Source organism: Danio rerio, chromosome 22 (genome assembly GCF_052040795.2).
Source record: "Danio rerio strain M-AB ecotype USA chromosome 22, GRCz13ab, whole genome shotgun sequence".
Classification (NCBI taxonomy): domain Eukaryota; kingdom Metazoa; phylum Chordata; class Actinopteri; order Cypriniformes; family Danionidae; genus Danio; species Danio rerio.
In genome coordinates, this window is record NC_141042.1 from 18,175,979 (window position 1) to 18,196,592 (window position 20,614).

The window sequence follows — 20,614 nt, forward strand, 5'->3', positions numbered from 1 at the left end:
ATTTCTTATGTAATACAAGAGTGCGTGTTGGGATAAATGTATAAAAAACATCAGAAGTTTCGCCACCTTAACATATCCAAAAGTCGTGTTATTTGTTAATTTACAGTTTGGCTATGTTGGCCTTCCATTACCATTGATCTTTTGTGCTGAAGATGACATTTTCACCACATGCACTGTGCATGTAGCCTAGCATAAAAACCAAATTATACTCTGGGCTTTAGTGGTGAAAATCACCTCTAGGTGGAGGCCTGTAAGGTGAAGCCATGCGGCGAGGGAAATCCTGAGACATGCTAAGAGAAGAAGGCTTCAAACCTGGAGGGGGGAGATCAGGAAGCACCCTGGGAGAAAAAAATATTATAAAAGATCATTATATATATTTTTTGTATTAATAGTTATTTCTCCATTGCATATTTGGAATAATGCGTGAAAAATATTATATTTCATATTATTTTTATTATCTGATTGAGTTTCTTTCTTTTGTTGAACACCAAGAAGACATACTGGAAATCTGTAACCACTGACTTTCATGGTATTTGCTTTTCCTACTATGGAAGTCAATAGCTTCAAGCTTTCTTCAAAATATGTTCATTAGTGTTTAATGGAACCACTTGAGGGTGAGTAAATGGTGTGTAATTTTTCATTTTTGGGAGAACTATCCCTTTAATATATCAGAGTATTTGGGCTGGGTGACGTGCGCTCATACTTGTATCTGGAGTGGTTATCAGGTCTGGGACTCTCACGTCTGGGCGGTGGAGATGCGCTCCGGTCTGAATCTGACTCAGAAACGGCTGCTCACACAAAACAAACAGTCATTAAGCTTCTTTGATTAACTCATAGATGACATTTATATACATCATTGTGTGATTCATCGTAATTTAGTGAACTCTTGACATGCTGGTGTGTGTTTGAGATATGGTAAAATCAGAGTGTTTAAAAGCAGACCTCTGCGAGGCCGGGATGTGGAGGAGGAGGTGATGGGTGAAGCTCGAGGGTTTGGCAGTGTGGAGTACCCAGAGAGAACCCTGAAACAGACAAAACAGAAGCATGTGAAGCATGCATCTCATACAATCAAACTGAGAAATAAACAAAAACAAGAGATGACAAGGAAAAAACCCATAAATAAATAGAAGAAGTAGAGAAAAATGAAAAATATAAACAGAACAAAAGGACTGACAAATAGCAAAACAAAAACACAAAAAAGTACAAACAAAACAAAGATAACCAGACAAAACCCAAACAGAAATGCAGACAAAACAAAGACAAAAACTGAAAAACAAACAAACCAAAAATCAAAAACACAATAAAATAAGTACTTGAAGTAGATATTTAGTTCCAATTCCTCATTTCTGATCAAACCAAATGCAAAATATTATATACTGTGCAACCATGCAACAGAACTGAATGCATTTCTGTAATATTTACTTGTTTCTGTGATCGAGAGTGTCATGTCTTGGTGGAGGAGAGTTGCTGCGATCAGATTCAGACTCCGAGGGAACTGAACAAGAATAAAAAAATAAATAAAATACAGTCAGACATTTAAATATACAACTTTGAACAATGAAAGAAGCTAAAAACACCCATGATTTAAAAATCTGTGTCATATTAAACAGGTTTACAAATGCATTCCTTTTCTTCAGATTCAAGAACAAAACCCAAAGAATTATTAAGACTCACCTCTGCGAGGAGGCATAGACTGAGCAGGTCTTGTGAGAGTTGAGCGCAGAGGAGGGGATTCAAGTTTTTTCGACACAGGATCAGCCCGGTTTCTGTTGATCAATAAGTTCTGTTAGTGCAAAGATCACAGCTCAAAGAGAAAAGTTCAGAAACGAGGCGTTCACCTGTTCGATTTTCGGTCTTTGCGACGAGATGCTCGGTTTGTAACGGGAAGGTCCGAATCCAGGTCTGAGATTTCTTCAAGTCGACGAACAAAATAATACAAAAAAAAAAAACATTAGTAGTCAATATCAAAATATTGTTTTGATTTACAGAGAAACAAGAGCACTGCTGAACAAAACACAAACAAACATCAGATCAAAACAAACTTCAAAATGCATAAAAAAGCAAAACAAGAAAAAGATAAAATAAACATGAACAAAAACAAAGACACCGAAAAACATGATATAAAAAAAAACAATACATAAATTAAAATAAAATAAAAATACAAAGTCAGAATTGCACATTAATGAAGTTTCAAGACATTATTAAAGCCCAAATCGATGTAATTGTTTTGTTAATTGGCGAAAAATAAAGATGAATACAGAAATCTGCGTGTGAGGAAAAACAATCATCTTTTACCCTCCAGCTCAGAGCTGCTGTCCTCCCGCCTCTCGTCTGAGCTGTTTTGAGGACTGTCCTCCACTTCAGGGATGCTGACCAGAAACTTTCTGTCGTCTCTCAGCACCAGCATGGTCAGGTTCCCTCTGGATTTCTCCACCAGATGCTTGGTCTCCAGCAGGGACAGGTTTTCTGTTGTCATGCCGTTAATCTGGATGGCAAATTAGACAGGGTTACACTACATCTGTGTATGTTGGGATTATCAAAGAAAGGAAATGATCAAATTAAAGAAAGAGAGAAGTAGAAAGCCCAGAAAAATGAGTAAAAAAAACATTCATTTAATAATTTTTATTTGGCCAATCCCTTATTTATCAGGGGTCACCAGTGGAATAATCCAACAACTATTCCAGCATCTGTTTTACGCAGCGGATGTCCTTCCAGCCACAACCCAGTACTGGGAAATAAAAGAAACATGACTAAAACAAAAAAATCTGCAAAAAAACAACAATGTAAACAAATTGCAAAATATGACATTAAATAAGGCATAACAAATAAATAAATAATCAAACAAAAAATAATAATAAAGGGGGGAAAAATAATGAAAATGAAATTAAAAACCAAAGAGAACATAAAAGAACTTTAAAACAGACAAAATATACAATGAAAAGAAAAAAAAAAAGCAACAGGAGGTCAAGAAAAACAAAAAGGAAAAAGAACAAAAGAAAGAATGGAATAAGCAAAGTACAAAATTATTATATATGTGTGTGTGTGTATATATATATATATATATATATATATATATATATATATATATATATATATATATATATATATATATATATATATATATATATATTTATATATATATTAATGAAATAAAAGAAACAAACAAAATGGAACAGTCAAAACAAAAAAAGAAAGAAAATGAAAATAATTTTTATTTTATTTAATTCGGTTTATTCATTCATTCATTCATTCATTCGGCTCAATCCTTTTATTGATTTGGGGTCACAACAGCAGAATGAACTGCAGAATTATCCAGCATGTGTTTTATGCAGCGGATTATTCAGTTTTTTTTTTTTTTTAATTTAAGATTTTTTAACGTTTTGTTTTTCAGAACAAGCCCTTCTCCAACAATTTAACCCCTTAAAGATAAGGAAATAATTAAAATAATAATAAAAATATGATACTATAAAATTTTTTATAAAAAAACAAAACAAAAAAATGCTGCCATCATAAATACTTTTCAGGAGACACATTTGTACATCAAGTTACATTGTTTTACATTGTAGTTACCTGAGATTACTCCGGTGATAAGTTAAATAACCTCTAAAATGTACATCAATCTAAATAAGTTGCAATACTTTTCCACCTCTTCAGAAAAATGGTCTTCATTTGTAGACATGCAGTCATTTTTTTCTGTTCATATCTTTCAATTGCAAATTTTCATCATCTCTTTTTTTGCTTGATCTGATTTTATATATTTCTCACTCTTATAATCTCTTAACTTTGACGTCTATCTCAGAATTGTGAGTTGGCATCTCTCAAGAAAGAAAACATCAGAATTTACGGATGTTGAAACCTTCAAAAAAGCTGACCGATAGCCAACAAACAAAAAAAGCAAAACAAATAATATTAATAATAATAATGATAGTAAAAATCGTTTGATAAAGAACAGTGAAGATGTCCTTCTTGTCCATCTGTGCCTACATGTGTTTTCTTGTCAACACTGCTAACAGTATATTGTTTGTTTTTGAAGTATGTTGTTGTATTTTGCACTGTCTGGAGCACACCTAAGCTTTTCACCCATCATAGTACAAGTGCTGCTGATGATGTGATAATAAAAGTGATTTGATTTGAGAATCTGCTGTTCACCTTTAAAACCAGATCTCCCTCCTGAAGCGAGCCTTCTTTGGCAGCCAGACCGGTGGGAGTCATGTGCTTGATGAAGATCTGGCTCCCCAGCTTCATTCCATACTCTACAGACAGAGAAATGGGGTTAAAAACCTGCCAAAAAAACCACAAGCCATTATTCAGGAGACACTGACCGTCGGTGGGCTTCTTCTTGATCAGAGTGGTCTTGATGGGTTTGTTCTGGACGTCCTGATTGGGCAGTCGCTTGTATCCGGATGTGATGGGCAGATCGTGGCCATTGCGGTCAGGAGTGACGCTTCGGGCCCGGCGGGTGCGTGTGGTGTCAGGGCCCCGCTGACCCTTATACTGAGGTCCTTTATCGTCTAAAATGTTGGACTGAGAGGCTGAGCGAGTGGGTCTGCTGCTGGCAGGAATCTGGATCGTGCGCGGCCTCTTCACAGTCTACAACACCAGCAAAACATTCACTCAGTACACTCACCTATGTGTTATCATGAGCATTCTGCACTCTATTTATTCATCTTTTTGTTCATCTGTTGTTCTTTTCATCAGTCTGTCCATCGATCACCTGTCTTGATGTTCATCCATACATCGGTCTATTACACATCCATCCATCATCCGTCTATCCATCCATCCATCCATCCGTGTCTACCTGTTCGTCCATCTGTATATCAATTCATCTATCTATTCATCATCCGTCTGTCCATCATCCATGATCAGTCTGTCCATCCATACTTCTACCCTTCCATCCATTCAGTGATCTGTAAACTCATTATCTGTCTGTCTATCCATTCTCCTGTCTGTCTTCATCTATCCCTCGGTCCACCCATCCATCTGTTCACTGATCCATCCATTAATGATCCGTCTATCCATCCATCCATACACTAATCTGTCTGACTATCTAGTCATCTCTCTATCAGCTTATGCATTCATCTGTCTGTCTGTCTGTCCGTCCATCAATTCATCCATCTGTCTATCTGCCCATCCATATGTCTATCAATCCATCCATCCGTCCGTCTTTCCATCTATCAATCCATCCATCTGTCTGTTTGTCTATCCATTCATCATCAGTCTATCCGTCCATCCATCCATGATCAGTCTGCCCATCCATCTGTCTGTCCATCCATACTTCTACCTGTCCACCCATTCAGTCATCTGTATACTTATCATCAGTCTGTCTATCTATTCAGCTGTCTTTCAATCTGTGTCTATCCCCTCGGTCCATCCATCCATCCATCTATCTATTCATGATCCGTCTATCCATCCATCCGTCTGTTTATTCATCCATACTTCTACCCGTCCATGCATTCAGACATCTGTCTATTTATCATCTGTCTGTCTATCAGTGTCTATTCCTCTGTCCTGCCATCCATCTACCCATCCGTACGTTGATAAATCCATCCTTTTATCGGTCCATCCACCCGTTCGTCCATCCATACTTTTACTAGTCCTTCTACTCAGCCATCCATTTGTCCCTTCATTCATCTATCTGTCTATTACTTACCTGCTTGTCCATCCATACATCCCTCTGTCCATCCATACATCCACCTGTCTATCAACTTAGCCATCTATCTGTCCATCCATTCATCTATCTGTCTATTCATTATCTGTCTGTCCATCCATTCACCGTCTATCTGTCTATTTCTTTGTCCAGCTTTGATCTATCTATCTATCTATCTATCTATCTATCTATCTATCTATCTATCTATCTATCTATCTATCTATCTATCTATCTATCTATCTATCTATCTATCTATCTATCTATCTATCTATCTATCTATCTATCTATCGGTTGGTCTGTCTTTCTATCCATTACTGTCATTTACTCACAATGTTAGCGGTCTTCCCGCACTTCCTCAGATTCTGTATGGTGTAGAGTGAAGTGACGTTCTCCATTGAAACACCATTCACCATAACAATCTGATCTCGCGTCCTACGGGCAAGAAATCACATGAGTCTCTATCACCAAAATCAGCTGGCAAGTGAGTTTAGTTTTTCAGTCTTGTACACAAACATGACAGGTTCTACAGGATTTATGCAGGATGTGGAGGAGGAAACACGTGCACTCACTGAAGTCGGCCCATGGCGGGACCGGTGGGAATCACATCAGAGACCACCACTGCCGCGTCCCCATTTGCTGGGTTGGGTTTGTCCAGCCCACCTGAGACGGCAAAACCAAAGCCCACCTTGGAATCCTGTGAAAGACAGAATAGAACATAAAAATATGGATGACTAAGGAAGAAAAGGAGAATGTAAAAACATGAATAAATGATGAATATAAAAAAAAAACAAGCAAGTAAAAAGAATCAATCAAACGAGTGGAAAAATAAATGATCAAGCCAAAAGAAATAAAAACAAACAATTGAATGAAAAAAATAATTAAATAAACAATATAAATAAACAAACAAAACAAAAATTAATAAAATTTAACTTTTTTTTAAGAAATAAAAGAACGAGCAAAACAAAAAAGGCAAAAAAATAAATAAAAAAAATAAATAAATAAAATATAGATAATATATAAAATAATATTCATTCATTAATTTTCTTTACGGCTAAGTCATTTTTATAAAATAATATATTTATTTAATAAAATAAATAAAATAATCATTATTGTTAAATGTATTATTATTTTAGACATTATTTTTATAAAAATACAAAACAATATGCTATAAAAAGTTACTTTTCAAAATACCAAATTAAATTTACACAACCTGAAATAAAAAATGTTGGGAATGAAGCCAATTCCGGTTTACACTTAAAAAAAGTATCACATGACTGAAAACTTGACATTTCAACACTTTGGGTGTGTCTCAGTGACAGGTGGAAAAGAAAAAAAAAACTTCTATGAGAATCAGGGTGTCACAATTGTCCACTAAACCTTCAATCCTTCTCGGCTTTCAGCTGTTTAGAAAACTGCAAACCCGGTGTCATATTCTCAGACGCACCTGCATGGAGCAAAGATGAAGGTGTGGATTAAACCTCGCCACTTACTTTCGATAACGTGACCGTGTGCTGCTCCCATATCGTCATCTCCTCCATGACTGATTTCTGCAATGAGAAAAGAAGAACTTAGCTAGATTTCTGCAACAGCGATCAAACACAAACAACAAAGGTTTACAAGCAACCAAAGCGTCCAGACACAGCTCAGCAGTTTTTTTTATTTTGAGGGCCTCACTTGGTTTTTGTATTCCCAGCTCTCGGCTGTTGTTTTCCAGTCCGGTTGAGCATGAGAAGGAATGAGTGGAACTGAGCATGCTCACACCTGCTGAATTCCTGCCATACAGGTATTGGGGGAGGAGGGGCGGAGCCAGTGTATGACATCATCGATACCTGACACTTACACCACACCAACGGCTCAGCAAAAACCAATACAAGTCTTTTAGGAGGCATTCAATGAGTGAATAAAACAACTGACATGCCACTGGATTTTGAAATTCAACACTGAACTTTCAACATATGAGGATTTAGTTTATAAATGCTACTCGTTTATGACTGGAACAGTTATTACCAGGATCATGGACCATTCCAAAGTTCATATTTAGCACAGCTAGTTGGTTTCATCATTGTAAATTAACAAATGAGGATTAAAGGGATAGTTCGCCTAAAATTGAAATCTTACATCCAAACTTTTGAGTTTCTTTTTCATGTTAAGCACAAAAAAAAAAAAAAAAAAAACAGCAGTCATTGACATCTATAGTAGAAAAATGAATACTATGGTATTCAACTGATACAATTTCTTCAAAATATATTATTTTGTCTGCTTGACAGAAGAAACTAGAGAAGTTTTTGTTTTGAGTGGATTATTCCTGTCATGAATTGTCTCATGCTGAGTTTAAAACACTTTATTTAAAGCCGGAATGTTTTAGGAGTCTCTACTACTAACAAACACCTGCAAGTGTCCTGACATACTTTGCGAGCGGTTTCTGTCAGACCTGAGAATTCCTGGAATGTCTCCCATGTTTTTATTGGCTGCGTTCGGCAAGCAAAGGTCAGAGAGAGAGTCTGTGTTTACAACACTAAGCAAACATAACTCATCTACATCTTTATGAGCAAAAGACGATGACTATTGTACATTTTTAGCCAATTTTCTCTTTTATACCTTTGATACTAAAATGGGCTGAGTTTCATTCATTCTCATTCATCCCCCATCTGGGGTTGCCACAGCGGAATGAACCGCCAACTTATCCAGCAAGTTTTTACACAGCAGATGCCCTTCCAGCTGCAACCCATCTCTGGGAAACATCCACACATACACACTCATACACTATGGACAATTTAGCATACCCAATTCACCTGTACCGCATGTCTTTGGACTGTGGGGGAAACCGGAGTACTCTGAGGAAACCCACGTGAACGCAGGGAGAACATGCAAACTCCACACAGAAACGCCAACTGAGCCGAGGATCGAACCAGCGACCCAGCGACCTTCTTGCTGTGAGGCAAACGTGCTACCCACTGCGTCGCCCTGGGCTGAGTTCAAACAAAATAAATTAAGTAATGCTAAATTGTTTGCAACCACTTACCAAAAAAGAATCGAGTAAATGCAATGGGCTATATGCACAGCTAGAGTTTTAAAGCCTTCTGGTGAAAGCCTAATGTGACTATTTTCAGTTTCATAAAGTTGTTTTTACAGCATCGATGTGATATTATTACAATACATTCAGTTAAATAGACTTAAGCATTCATTTAGTCGTTCAAGCGTAAAATGAGATGAAAGACCGTTGTAATCACTAGCACCGTGAGTAGCAACAGGCTAGTGCTGAAATTCCACTGAAAATACTGGGGTAAATTAAACGGTCATATTTAAAGACATGGCGGGGGAAATGTAATTTAATGCAGTGCTTCTTGTCCGATCTGAGACCCACTTGTATATCTAACATCCTTTAAAACTGATCACAACAAACAAAAACATTTCTATTCTGACCAGCTGTCAAAAACAATCCTCTTTTTTTAAACTTAAAAAGGAAGTTTTTAATTTAATTTAATTATATTTCATTTTTTATTTTGTGTTATTTATATTTTATTGTACTTTGTTATTTTTTTCTGTATTTTTATTGTATTTTTTATTTTCTGTTTTTATTGTATTTTTATTTTATTTAATTTTATACTTTTAAATATTTAAATTTTATTACATTTTATTTTGGGCGTTTCGTTCCCTTGATAAAATGGGAAATAAGACCCCCCCACCCCCATATTTAGTGACAGTGACGAATCAGACATTAGTAGTACCTTAAAAACGCGCCATCAACGACAGCTATAGTCATACAGGAAGTTTCTCACAGGCAGGAAACCAGGGATGCAAATATCAGCACAAGGCTTTTCTAGGAAACTCCCTGCATGAAACATGTTAGAAGTTCATGTAAGACTGCTGTTCTTACTCACATATTACTGCACTGGAGAGTTTATGATTATATGGGATGCTTCACTGAACAGCAGCTCTAAATCCCTGCTAACGCTAAATCAATGTGGCACCATTATGGACAGTCTCAGTCTCCATCAATATTAATGTTAATGTTGTTGTTATTAGAAGAATTACTGTTATTACCATTACTGAGATAGTATTATGGTTATAGTTTTTATTAATAAACATTTAAAAGAAAAATATTAAGATTAAAAGTCTTATGCGAGATTTTTTTTCTTTTGTTTTTGTGTGAGTTGTGCAGTTTATTTATTTATACATTTATTTATGACTAAAGTTTTTTTTGTTTGATTTAAAAGTTTTTGTTATTTTAGAAGGCTACATTACATTAAACAAACAATAAGAATGGTTCTAAATTTTATCCAAATAATTTTGAAAAGAGCAGCTAGGACATTCCCCAAAATATCTCCTTTTGTGCTCCATGTTGGAAAAGAATATTTTAAGTTGTAGTAAATTGTGTGTCTTTTTTCATACCTCTTATGCTACACTGGGAAAAAAGTCAAACATTTATGAACGTTTTTAGTAGAACATTTCGTAGTTTATATTTCAATCTAAGCTTGATTATTTTGTTAAAGCAGTTGGCAACATACTTGTACATATGTTAGGTTAACTTTTCCATCTATTAGATAATAATAAATTTAATAAAAAGTTCACATTCATTTTCATCATAGTAAAAACGAGCAGGCAAGACATTCCTCTAAATATCACTTTTTGTGCCTTTACAGACAAAAATAAATGGTGCAATTTATCACTTTAAGGTTTATATAGCTTAAATCACACAGTTTGAACAAGCAGTTAAAAGCACAGCAAGCAACTACATAACCTTGCATACCAAACTTGCACTCTACTTTCCAATTTAAAGTATTCAATCTGTACGCAATTTAGACAATCGTACTCCTCTGTAACTCTATATCAGTAACAAAAGCAGCACACTCAAGAAGAACAGGTGCGGGTCAGTATTTACAGTTTGTGTAAAATGGTCACTACGCAGCTCAGATGACAACTATCTAGTAAAGCTAAGCATAAACAAAACCTACCATCTCTTTAAATCTACATTTTGAAATGTAAAATTATTAGAAAAAAAAAATCTAAACAAAATAATATTTCAGTGCTTCAAAAATCACGAGCTCCATTTTGCAGAGGGTTAATGGGGAGAAAAACAAAGCTCCACCTGAGCCCACAGAAAGATCCGCCCACTGGGTCTACAAATCAGTCGGCACTTTCTGAAATTCATTTCTCCTCAGGTAAAAACAAGGATCTTTCCTCAAGAGATGATGACATTGTGTGAAAACTAGTAATAGTTGGATGTAAGGGTGTGCAACTAATATGAGATTTTTAATAGTTGGTGTCACTTTTGAGAAGGCAATCTGGCCGATACGAGTCTGATGGAAATACACGTTCATATTAAATGAACATTTATTTTGTATAATATGTATGAGATACATACTTTAAAAAAAAAAAAAAAAAAAAAAAGAATAGCCAGTCGTGGGATTTCTGATTGTATGTGAGGTAATCATTTTCAGCCGCAAAAACTATCACCTGAAAATAGCATTTCATTTTTCGGAGATTAAGACGAAATGGGTTTAATATGAGACCCCAATAAAAGGATATGCTGTGCCGCATTCTCCAGTAGTTTTCAGTTAAAAAAAGCCGTTTGCCGTTTGCTCAAATTACTTATTTGAGCTGAAACAACAATTCTTGAGATTTTTTGGCACATCTTAACTGTTTATGTTCAATCCATCTAAATGTGAAAAAATAAGTTAACCTAATTGCTTATTTCCTTTGTTATTCCAACACGATTGTGTGGATCCCAGCATTTTTTAGTGTTCAGCTCGCTGGTTTTACTCTCTCTCCTGTAGTAAGCGTAAAGAAACACTATGAAACACTTAAATTTCAATGGCTTGCTGCTACGCAGACTAAAAAGCAAGAGCAAGATGGCAACATCCTTGCCATCATGTTTTGGAAGAAACAAGTTTGGACACCCCTGCACTAGATATTGATTGAAAATCCTTTTTATAGGCCTATTATTGAGGCGAATACTGTGCATTCATAGCAAACACGTCACACATTCTACGTCATTCGTATAACCCATTGGAAATTCACTTATAGTAAGCATTAGTGACGTAACAAATCACAATTGATCCGCAATTCGTATTGATCACAACCCATGGTTCAGAACACATGTGAAACGCGGAATAATAATTTATTTATTTTTTTCTTGTAGATTAATCCTAAATTTGTAATGATTGCAGAGAGATCGGCTTCATTCAAGTCACATGTATGAAAGCATTTAGGCTTTCCTGTAAAATATAAGAATGATGGAAGACGTTGTGGTAGATTATTCGGGATGTGGTGGGTTTCTTGGGTTATTGAAGGTGTTTTCTGTCACTACTTGTGTAGCCTGCATCAATGCATTCAGTGTAAGCTGGACGAATAATCATTAAAAGATCGGGATCTCAACACCCACGCAACATAAATTATAAATGATGGTGATTTGCATATGTTTATTAATCCTTCTAAGCGTTGAATTCAAATCTGAAAGCGCAAAAAAAAAATCAAGAAAGAGATCAAGTCTTTAGCCTTTTGAGTTATGAAGTTACGATTAGTCAAATAACACAGAAGTACTGGGATAACAGTTTATAGTTTCAATATAACCACTGATGTTTATGGTAAAGATTCAAATTGCCATCATGTGCTTAAAAATGAAAGTTGTAGGCAGCAATTCCATTATTTAACCAAAAGGTGACAACAACCAGCCATTAAAAATAAGCCATTAAAAATAAATAATTCAGCTGATTATTGCTTCATTTTATTTCATGAAACCAAAAAGTTTCTTGCAGTACTATTTTTGTAATAAATGTAAAGCAAATGACATTTGTCTCCTCCTATTTTTGGCTAATTTGCAAAATGATTTTGACTAAAAAACCAGAATGGGATCCGAACCGTGAAATTTGTGATTCGATACACCACTCGTAAGCACATTAGGTGATGTCAATTTCTTTGTTAATGAATCATTCAAATCAAAAGTCATGGCCAAAGGCCGATAACCAAAACTGAAAAGGTTTGCAATAATTAGAAGCTACTTTCTATATGTGTAAATTTTACTTTTAATACACAAGCCAATAAAATAACCACATTTTATTGACAGTAAAAATTTCTTGACCAGTGAACTATTGTAAGCGCTATAACAGCACTATTGTAAGCAGCAGGAACAAATATACCAAATAGAAATGTCCTCTTGTGCGTTATTTGATTTTTGCAGTGAGTATGTGTGCTTCATGAATAGATACTAAACTTTGCAGGACACCAGCCCTCCAGGACCGAGTTTGGGCACCCTTGATCTAGTGCATAGACCAAATTACATAAAATAATTGACGAAAATAAAAAGCCTATCAAATCTGAACATCGATTTGAGAACACTCTAAAAGATTATATATCATAAATAACCAATTATTCACTTTTGAAGTGCCCATGATAACACTACCATACTAGTGCAGGGTCAGGATATATTGTGACATTAAATATTGCAAATAATATTGAATACACTGTATATATATTAAAAAAAAAAAAAAAAAAAAAAAAGCTGGGTTGTACACAATCGATTTGTGGAGGGACAACATAAAGGAATTAAGTTAATGTATTATAGCAATTCCAGCATTATGGATGTGACATTTGCAGAAAAACTCAAAACATAAATTCACACATAAAGCATATTTTACATTATATCGAAACATTTGTTTATATTTTCCAAAACAACTAACCACAGAGTTATGGAGTCAGAATAATATCAACCTGTAAAAAATGTTTATATTTTAAATGAGGAAAATAAACCTCCGTTATGATTGTGACAAAAAAGTTTGCCAATTTATAGTCTACAACAGACTTTGTAGAAATTCTTTCAGTTACACTGCACAACCCAAAAGAAACAATGCTAATCAAACAGGTATTAGTAGGCTCACTATAGAATTAAAATTATTGATTTTATTTTACATTTATGCATTTATGAGGAAAAAGTGTCGTTATGGATATGACGCTTTTCCGTTATGGTTGTGACAGATGTGAAATTACCACTTGTGTTATTTTGGCAAATTAAATTTAATAGTTTGAAATACTGACAGATACATTTATGAGTATTTTTAAAGTACTGTAAAATACTTGCTAACAAAGAAAAAAGTAGAAACGGTTTCTCTATTTCGGTGAAAACTAAATAATTTTTCATGGCAAGGTTGACATTAGTATGGAATTGCTCATTAGTATTAACACATTTAAGTGGATTGAACAAAACAATTAATTTGTGCCTCCCAAAAAACTCAAGAATTTTTTCAGCTAAATTTAAATAAAGTTTGAACAAACAGCAAACATAATTTTTTGTGCATCATATCATCAAAAAAAACAACATCTATGATACTGTTGGGATAAGACTTTGCTAACAACATATTTTCCTTTTTTAGTTGAAAGTTTAGACCTTTTATGGTAATATAATAAACATTTTAATTGACTTGAATATGTATTTTTTTATTTATATTTAACTGAAATTATTTTATTATGCTTCAAGTATACATGCTTTCATTCATTTTTATTTATCAAAATCAGTGACATAATTATTAATGTCAGCCGGCACCATGTTAAAACAATAAGTATGACATTATCCCAGATGATTATCATTGCACACTCCTACATTATGGATGAATGTGTGTAATAGTTTAAATACAATCCAAATACCCAGATTTTTATTTTATTCTAAAAAGTACTCTGAGACTGAAAAAATAAGCCCTATAGCTTCGTCTCATAACAGTCTCTAACATACACGAGCTGCTAAAGGGAGCTGACCTGCACTACACTTCAGTTATGCTGATAATCATTAAGCCGGTGTGTTAATGTTTAATATTCACACTGACCCAGTGAAGGTTTCTGCAGAGATTGAGGAAGGGGAACAGAAAGATTACCACACGTAAAAAAAGAAAAAAAAAAAAAAGAAACTTCAGCTTGTGAATTGACAGCAGTGAAATAAATCTGGTGTAGAATCAAATGTCAGCAGGAAAACTGCTAGTAAACATTACAAAGAAATTGCAATTGAAACATATTCCAATAATCTACATCTAGTTATTTTATTATCATTTATAGTTTATCAATATTAGAAATTAATAATTATTTTACATTCTAAAATCTGCGGTTTGATTAAGCTGTGATATTTGTAGATACATTATCTTTTACTTGGAAAAAAAAAAAAATATATATATATATTAACCATTTATGGGGCAAATAACGACTGACATTGATCATAAAAGCTTGGAAGTCATGTAATAACCTCCAGAAACTGTATTTTTTGTTGTTTTATTTACATAATTTATTTCGGTAACCAAAATATTGTGAGTATTCTCTGTTTAATATAAAAACACTGTCCATACTAATATTATATTTCATATAAATATGCTTATGAAACAAGATATCGTTATATTTACACTATTTATTTAATTTGCATTGACTTAAAAAAGGTCAAATGTTCTGATCTTTTGAGTGACTTTTGACCTTGAGACACACAATTGTGCAAAAAGTGGCCAAAAATCCTCCCTATTACATCATTTCCTGTTTAATGTTCTAACTATCCTCCCCTGAAAAAAGAGAGGCATCTCATAATAATTCAAAAATGAATGTAGAATATAGAGCAGGGGTGGGCAAACTCGGTCTTGGAGGGCCGGTGTCCTGCATAGTTTAGCTCCATCTCCAATCAAACACACCTAAACATGCCAATCAGTGTCTTCAAGATCACTAGAAATCTATATGCAGGTGTGTTTGATTAGAGTTGGAGCTAAACTGTGAAGGACACCGGCCTTCCAGGATCGAGTTTGCCCACCCCTGATATAGAGGGTTGTATTCATAAACTTCATTCTGAATGCATTTTTATATAAATGAATTACTTCTGGGTGGCACGGTGGCACAGTGGGTAGCACTGTCGTCTCACAGCAAGAAGGTCTCTGGTTTGATCCTTGGCTGGGTTAGTTGGGATTTCTGTGTGGAGTTTGCATGTTCTCCCCGTGTTTGCATTGGTTTCCTCCGGGTGCTCCGGTTTCCCCCACAGGTGCAAGGACATGCGGTACAGGTGAATTAGGTAGGCTAAATTGTCCGAAGTGCATGTGTGTGAATAGGAGTGTATGGATGTTTCCCAGTGATGGGTTGAAGTTGGAAGGGCATCTGCTGTGTAAAACATATGCTGGATAAGTTAGTGGTTCATTCCGCTGTGGCGACCCCAGATTAATAAAGAGACTAAGTTAAAAAGAAAATGAATGAATGCATTATCTCTTTATAAATTAATAGCTCTAAATCAAAATTTTCCAGAGTGGCAGCGAATGGTAACAAAACAATACATGTGTTCATGGTAAAAAAAACAACAACAACAACAACAACAACAAAACATGAGGGTGAAATTTTAAGTTTTTTCAGCTAGCAATGATAAAAAGAAAGTGAAAATGAAAAGCCACGTATAAAAGCCAAAGGCCAGACTATCACAACAACCCAGATCACCCCAACAACCACATAGTGAGCTGTTAAAATCCATTCTGAAGCCCTATTCAGCAAACACAATGTTTCACTACTGCAGCATTTCCTTCATAAAACACTTGAGCTTCATAACAAAAATAAAACCAGGAGGTGACAAATCTAAGCTAGCTTTTCCCAAAAACCCAAGAGTAGCGAGTTTACAGGAATCATCACACACCCAACACTCTTGACAGGAAATGGAGGAGGGATGATGAACACACATCAGATGCTGTTGTGTTAAGGTGTTCCCCCTCATTCAGTCTATATAAACGCTTTCCCAATAGGGGTTTCTGGTGGTCCTGCCCACTTCTTCAAAACTGTTTACACTCGTTGCTCTGCTTCATGACAGACAACATTAAGAAACAAAGCTACACACCCAGCTAACAGGGAAAGTTCTGGCTAACATGACAAAGTTTCCCTCTGTGTTATGAATGAACATTCTTCAATACATAGAAAGTTCACTCTCGTCTTTGATAAGGTTCACAAAGCAATAACAGTACATACTTTTTTTTCCACCAGTGTTTAAATTAAAAGGATCTTTCAAACAAAAGTGAAAGTTTACTCACACTCAAGTGGTTTTAAACCTTTAAGTTTCTTTCTTCTGTGGGACACCAATGAATATATTTTAATAAAAAGCTGAAATCCTGTAATCGTTGACTTTCAGAAGGAAAAACAACAGTAACTCAATCGGTATACAGGTTTCTAACATTTTTCTAAATAGTTACTTTTTGTGTTTAACAGAAGAAAGAAACTTAACAAGGTTTAAAATTACTTGACAGTGAGTAAATTATTAGAAATGACCATTTTCATTTTGGGGCAAACTATACTAACAAGGGATATGAAATATAAAACATTTAAGCTTAGAATGTTCTGATAACTTAATTTCATTAAATAAGTGTAAATGCTTTGTTAGGCCGTATATCGACAAAGTCATACTGGTTTGAAATACTTTGCCACAATGACATTTCAAGGATTGAATAAAGTCATATTTATGCTAACCATGCTAAATAGCCCTTTCAAAACTAGTCTATTATTAACTCACAGATTGAGACTGCCATAGATAAAGAGAAATGTGTATATAAGGGAAAGCAGATTGTCGAAACCACAGTGAAACCACAAAGCATGTATTGACTCCAACGAGTTGCGGAACCTGTAGAGCCAGGTGAGTCTTGGTTTCTGCAGTACTGTTTAAAAAATTGGTGTCGTTCTCGCGACTCGGTTCTTTCGAACAAAGATAAAAAAGATCCGAGGCTGTAACTGCAAAAAGCACTATTAGATTTAATCTTACTTTTTAAGTTTATCAATATTATCAATTCACCTAACAGTTGCTTTATAATCTAATTAAGATTATATTAAATTAAAAATTTTATTTCGGCGTGTTAATAATGACTCAAGATTAAGTTTTCGTACGAATCATTCAGAAATGTTTTGTGAATCACCTCAACAGATTCGACTCAAAAGAAAGATTCGAACAAATCGGACGTTGCCATCTTATGATGACGACATTCACAGTTGACATTCATTTTCATATATTAGATTAATAAGATCTATCGACGTTCACATGTAACTATCAGAAGGCGATTAAAAATTACAAGTTTTTTCGCAACTTTCACAAAACAAATAAAGATTCGGAATTGAAAAACGGTTAATCATATGTTTGGTTCTCAAATGAATGAGACGAATCAAAGTGCATCAACATAATTCACATGTAAACTGTCAAGAAGTTTAAATTTCCTAAACGCAAACTACGTTACACTTCCTAAAAGAAACAAAGTAAGTTGTACTAAAAGCTAGAAAAAAACTCAAACTGTGATTTTAAAACAAATAAACAAAAACTCTCAAAATCTTAAATGAAAAACTTAAGCAGATGTAAAAGTAACACGATCTTAAACTTCACAATTCAGAGTCGTGTATGACCATAAGCAAGTCAACAGTTGGCAGCAAAAACGTGAAATGCGACCCAGGCCAACACAATCAATCGATAAACAAACACAGCGCAGGAAAGAAAAACACTTCACTCACCTTATTACGCACCACTTTAAAAAAACAACCCTAAAATATACAGTTAGCTCCGTATCGCAGGCCTTACTGGGCCTGGCACCTGCAGATTTCTAAAAAAGCTTTCGTTATATTGCCCTGCATTACTACAGCACCTGACCATGTACCTGTAAGCAGGGGGAGGAGTTTAAGACAGGTCGGGCAGTTTCGTCATCAAGCTAGTTTCTATACACACAACAGAGACATGTTGGGGAAAAAAACAAGACTCAAAAAAAAAGTAGAGGCATGTTGGTCTTATTTCCATTCGATGATAAACGTGAGACTTGAAACAGAGATAAACGTGAGACTTGAAATAATAAAAAAGTACAAGAATGATAAAATAGCTGATTTGATGTTTGTTTTATTCTATGAATGTTTTAGATTTTTTTAGTTTGTAATATGACTGAAAATGCTTAAAGGTGTCTCTAAAAAAAGTTTTGTTTCCTTAGGCTTGTACGATAGCGCCCTCATTGGAGAAAGCGCGGGATTAGCCTGCGGTCACACAAGTCTGACTCAAGTTGTTGAATAAATTCTTTACTAAACAACACGATTAAAAAAGGTAAGATTCTTTCAAAAAAGTATTACGCATGTAAAAGCCACAACATTTAGTGCATTTAGGAAAGCTAATGAATTTCGTCTGTGATGAATCTGTCTAATTTAAAATCAGATCTCAGATTAAAACCTTAGTCTTTGCCACATCTACTTATAACATAGTATGTTTGGTAGTTTTATTTATTATAGTTTCATGATGTCATTTAGTAGGCCTATACCCTTACAAAAAATACTGTACTACGATATATCTATCTTGTCGTTGTACCATGGTAAAATCCATGGTACCATTGTGATGGCTGTATGTTTTTCTTTTGCATACTTTAAAGGATCTTAAGGGTAACCACTAGGTGGCCTCAGTAGACTACTAAAGGGAAAGCAATATCTAATCAAACTTGTTTACCATTAAACGGATAGTTCAGCCAAAATTACAATTTACTGAACATTTGCTCACCCTCAAGCGGTTGCAAACATAATGAGTTTCTTTCTCCTGTTTATACAAAAGAAGATACTCTGAAGAATTTTGGAAAGCGGTAGCCATTGACATCCATGGTAGGAAAAACAAAAGTACTATGGAAGTCAATGGTTACCGGTTTTCAACATTATTTAGATATGTTCTCTTGTATTATTATGCAACAACAATAATAATCAGTTAAAACGTTTTTCCTTCAAGTTAATTATGTCAGCAGTGAACAAAATTATTTGTTGGGGCGAATTACTTTTTTAAGTAACAAGTCACGCATTACCTAAAAAATGAAGCAACAATATTCCAGTCCCTTTTAAATGTAATGCTAGTTGTTTTTAAGATTAATTAAATAGCTTTTAAAAAATAAGTTGCTGAATTAAAAATGAACATAGTCACGTTGAATCACGCACCGGATGAGAAAATGCACTTAAATGCTTACATTTCAGTGGTGGAAGTATTCCCATTATTCTGAACACATAGAACCAATAAAGGGGAACACGTTGCTTTAAACTAGTATTAATCTGTACATAGGGTATGTATATCTCTGGGGTCTGGAAGTTATCAGAAGATAAAATTATCCTAAATTCATAAATTTTCCTTAGGCTTAGTCCCTTCATTAATCTGGGGTTGCCACAGCGGAACGAACCGCCAACTTATCCAGCATATGTTTTACTCAGCGGATGCCCTTCCAGCCGCATCCCAGTACAACATCCATAAGCACTCATCCAGACACAAACACTACGACCAATTTAGTTTATTCAATTCACCTATACTGCATGTCTTTGGACTGTGGGGAAAACGGAGCACCCAGACGAAACCCACGCCAACACAGAGAGAACATGCAAACTCCACACAGAAATGCCAACTGACCCAGTTGGTACTCGAACCAGCGATCTTCTTGCTGTGAGGCGACAGTGCTACCCACTGAGCCACCATGTCGCTCTATCCTAAATTATTCATTGCTTCTGGGGCAGCAGTCTCAGGAGAGATCCCCAGACTTCCCTCTCCCCAGACACTTCCTCCGGATGGATCATGAGACATAGTCCCTCCAGCGTGTCCTGGGTCTTCCCTGAGGCCTCCTCCCGATGGGACATGCCTGGAACACCTCCATAGTTATAGGCGTACTAGAGGCATTTGAAACAGATGACCGAGCCACCTTAGCTGATTTCTCTCAATGTGGAGGAGCAGCGGCTCTACTCCGAGCTCCTCTCGGGTAACAGAGCTCCTCACCCTATCTATAAGGGTGCGCACTGTGAATGAAACTCATTTCGGCCGCTTGTATCCAAGATCTTGTACTTTCGGTCATAACCCAGAGCTGATGACCATTGGTGAGAGTAGGAATGTAGATTGACCTGTAAATTGAGAGCCTTTTTCATTCTGGTTCAGCTCTTTCTTTACCACCACGGACAAGTACAGACCGCATTACTGTTGCTGCTGCACCAATTCACCAGTCAATCTTG

The 20,614-nt window shown here is 35.4% G+C and overlaps 1 protein-coding gene across 2 annotated transcripts in view; it reads right to left on the reverse strand.

The window, feature by feature from the left end:
* Positions 1 to 18,305, reverse strand: part of tjp3 (tight junction protein 3) — a 31,254-nt gene extending 12,949 nt beyond the window's left edge. The window contains exons 1-13 of one of the 2 annotated variants that reach the window (NM_001328340.1): positions 18,125 to 18,305; positions 7,138 to 7,194; positions 6,217 to 6,341; positions 5,977 to 6,079; positions 4,323 to 4,590; positions 4,150 to 4,253; positions 2,296 to 2,485; positions 1,839 to 1,911; positions 1,675 to 1,766; positions 1,423 to 1,495; positions 943 to 1,022; positions 704 to 788; positions 235 to 338 (exon numbers count right to left, since the gene is read on the reverse strand). In NM_001328340.1, coding sequence (NP_001315269.1) covers positions 235 to 338; positions 704 to 788; positions 943 to 1,022; positions 1,423 to 1,495; positions 1,675 to 1,766; positions 1,839 to 1,911; positions 2,296 to 2,485; positions 4,150 to 4,253; positions 4,323 to 4,590; positions 5,977 to 6,079; positions 6,217 to 6,341; positions 7,138 to 7,185 — 1,345 coding nt within the window. In that variant the 5' untranslated portion in view covers positions 7,186 to 7,194; positions 18,125 to 18,305. Of the gene's footprint in view, positions 1 to 234; positions 339 to 703; positions 789 to 942; positions 1,023 to 1,422; positions 1,496 to 1,674; positions 1,767 to 1,838; positions 1,912 to 2,295; positions 2,486 to 4,149; positions 4,254 to 4,322; positions 4,591 to 5,976; positions 6,080 to 6,216; positions 6,342 to 7,137; positions 7,195 to 7,321; positions 7,395 to 18,124 lie in introns of those variants that run through there. The other variant, XM_087302483.1, reaches the window with a different exon arrangement.
* Between the last annotated feature and the right edge of the window lie 2,309 nt (positions 18,306 to 20,614).